At 33.9% G+C, this 2,500-nt stretch overlaps 1 protein-coding gene across 1 annotated transcript in view; it reads right to left on the reverse strand.

The window, feature by feature from the left end:
• Positions 1 to 993: 993 nt before the first annotated feature.
• Positions 994 to 2,500, reverse strand: part of SA1 (stromal antigen) — a 65,797-nt gene continuing 64,290 nt past the window's right edge. The window contains exons 20-22 of the mRNA XM_070144241.1: positions 2,427 to 2,500; positions 2,251 to 2,296; positions 994 to 1,868 (exon numbers count right to left, since the gene is read on the reverse strand). The exon at positions 2,427 to 2,500 is cut by the window's right edge and continues 84 nt beyond it. Coding sequence (XP_070000342.1) covers positions 1,550 to 1,868; positions 2,251 to 2,296; positions 2,427 to 2,500 — 439 coding nt within the window. The 3' untranslated portion in view covers positions 994 to 1,549. The remainder of the gene's footprint in view (positions 1,869 to 2,250; positions 2,297 to 2,426) is intronic.

The raw sequence follows: 2,500 nt of genomic DNA on the forward strand, positions 1-2,500 counted from the left end.
AAAGCTGTGGTTGACAATTCCCAACCTTACCCACCAGAATGTTATACGAATCTGGTAACTATATGTTATTCTGCCTCCTTAGAGTATCTTAACCCCACATCACTGACAAAATATAGTGTTCACTGTTTTCAGGATTTTTTTTTCTTATGCAATCAATATTGATGTTATTATCATTATAGACATTATCACTATTACTGACAGCAATATAAGATGCAGGAAAATATTTTCAAAGGTCAAGGATAAAGGTAAACTTCTGCAATGGGTAGCAATAGTAACTGGCTCACTGGTGACTTTAAAACTTTTGGAGCTATATATGCATTAAGACAATTAATAAACTAAATGCACTGTGGGCATGGAATGTACACACATACCATCCCTGGCTGTGTTGGGTTAGGCAGCTTGTGCTACAAAGCATAGCATTATCCTTAATTAATTCCTATTCTAAAATGTACCACTTGCCAAGGCCAAATTGAAAGGAATCCTCACTTCAGAATTTAGAATATCTGCAACAACCCTTACTATCCAAGGATGACATTAAAAAACATTTATGGTTACATATAGTGGTTTATATCATGATGATGGTGTGGTTAGTCAAGAATTAAATGTGATGTTGCCAAGTACTTGTAAAGAAGGCCTACATTTGGTTTTAAGAATATAACTGTTAGTTTGCATCAAAATGAGTCTACTGCAATTATCAATCTAAACAGTGATATCAATACAAGTATAATGAAAGGTACATATAGTGTTAAGTAACAAAAGTTCTCATGTAAAATCATATAATAATAATGCTAAGGATAAAAGAACCTTTAGGACTTGAACTTTTTAAATTTATATTTATATAAAAACGAAATAGCAATACATGAGGAAAACCCTATATATATGTAAAAGTAATATATTTCTTGTAAATACCTAATTCAGTTCTAAAGCTTTAAAGACTTCTTAATGCAACAAAGAAATGCTGACCTTAATGTATTATAGGTTTTAAAAGACCAATTTCCTTAGAAAAATTTATTAATAATAAAATTTGTCCATTGCTTAAATTTTTTTTAAAAATTCAGCAATACATTACTTACAAATACTGAACAAAGTATAAATAAAACTAAAATTTAATATGATTTTCTCTGGATTCTAAACATCAGGACCCTTCCTTCTTAGTCAGAAATCTAGTACAAAATACAAACTCTTTTCGAGATCAAATAACCCTTTCTGAATAGCTCTGTAAAAATAGACTACATATATTTCTAAATATCTTAAAAGAGTCACTTATACAGGTCCCAAAACATGACTTCTACTTGGTGAATTAATGATAAAATTACAAACAAACCATACACAGACACACACACACACACACACACACACACACACACACACACACACACACACACACACACACACACATTCACACTTGCAAATTATCATATTCTGGAAAATTAACTTCTGAATAGAAAGACACAAATCAAATGACAGGCAAAGGAAGATCTTTTTCAGGAAACTTGTACAGCTAATCCAGAATATTAAAATAAGCAATAAAACATAGACTGAAAATGGTTTATGGCACATTATCTGCACGGCCCAAAACAGCAATGTCTCCTCTCTGCCAATCTCCCTCAAGAATTAAGTGCCTCACAAAGTCCTCATCATCATATTGAATATCATAACATGTGCCATTTATGAACTGGCCATCATCTGACTCTTCGGGTATTGTCCCTGGGGCAGAAATACCCAGAACTGTACCAGTACAGTACACCCCTTCTCCATCGATGTACCATTTGTGACGGATGGTACGGCCAATAATATCTGGGTGTGTCTGTTCCAGCCTTCTTCGTCTCTTGGGGCGTCCCGTCTCGCGAGGTTCCTCGATGGGTGGCCTTTTGTAGGAAGGGATGGGGTGGGAGGGGATGTACCATTGGAGAAATTAAGAAATCTTGGAAGTTCCTTAACTTAAACTGATTTATTACTTATTCTGTTTCTACCTGACTGTACCGTTTTCCTTATACCTCTGGTTCATAACTCCTTTTGTTAATATCTCTACATGGAAATAAACTAATGTATAACAAGTAATACTACTAATTTCCAAAGTCTACTTTTACTGAAACTTGTTAGTAATAGTGCATGAAAGTGTCTTGTTTATCTAAATAAATTCAGGTGACTAATTACATATGGATTCAAGCCACTATCCAATAAACATCAAGTGCAAAGGATATTTCATATAAAAAAAAAAAAAAAAAAAAAAAAAACTTATATACTCACTGGAATCCAGCGTCATCATCCTCATCGTCATCGTCATCGTCATCAACTGTTAAAAAAACACAAAAACATCAAAATTCAGCTCAACAACATTACAACAAAATCAGTAACAACCAAATCAAATATAGAAAATATTGATGAAGTTTAGACCTAAGAAAGCAATTGAAGCAATCCCTTACCATGTTTGCGCTTGCGGGTGTAGGCACGTTTAGATGTCTGAGGAGGCTGATCACCCTCTCCATGCACCAGTGAA

Source organism: Penaeus vannamei, chromosome 31, assembly GCF_042767895.1.
Source record: "Penaeus vannamei isolate JL-2024 chromosome 31, ASM4276789v1, whole genome shotgun sequence".
Lineage (NCBI taxonomy): Eukaryota > Metazoa > Arthropoda > Malacostraca > Decapoda > Penaeidae > Penaeus > Penaeus vannamei.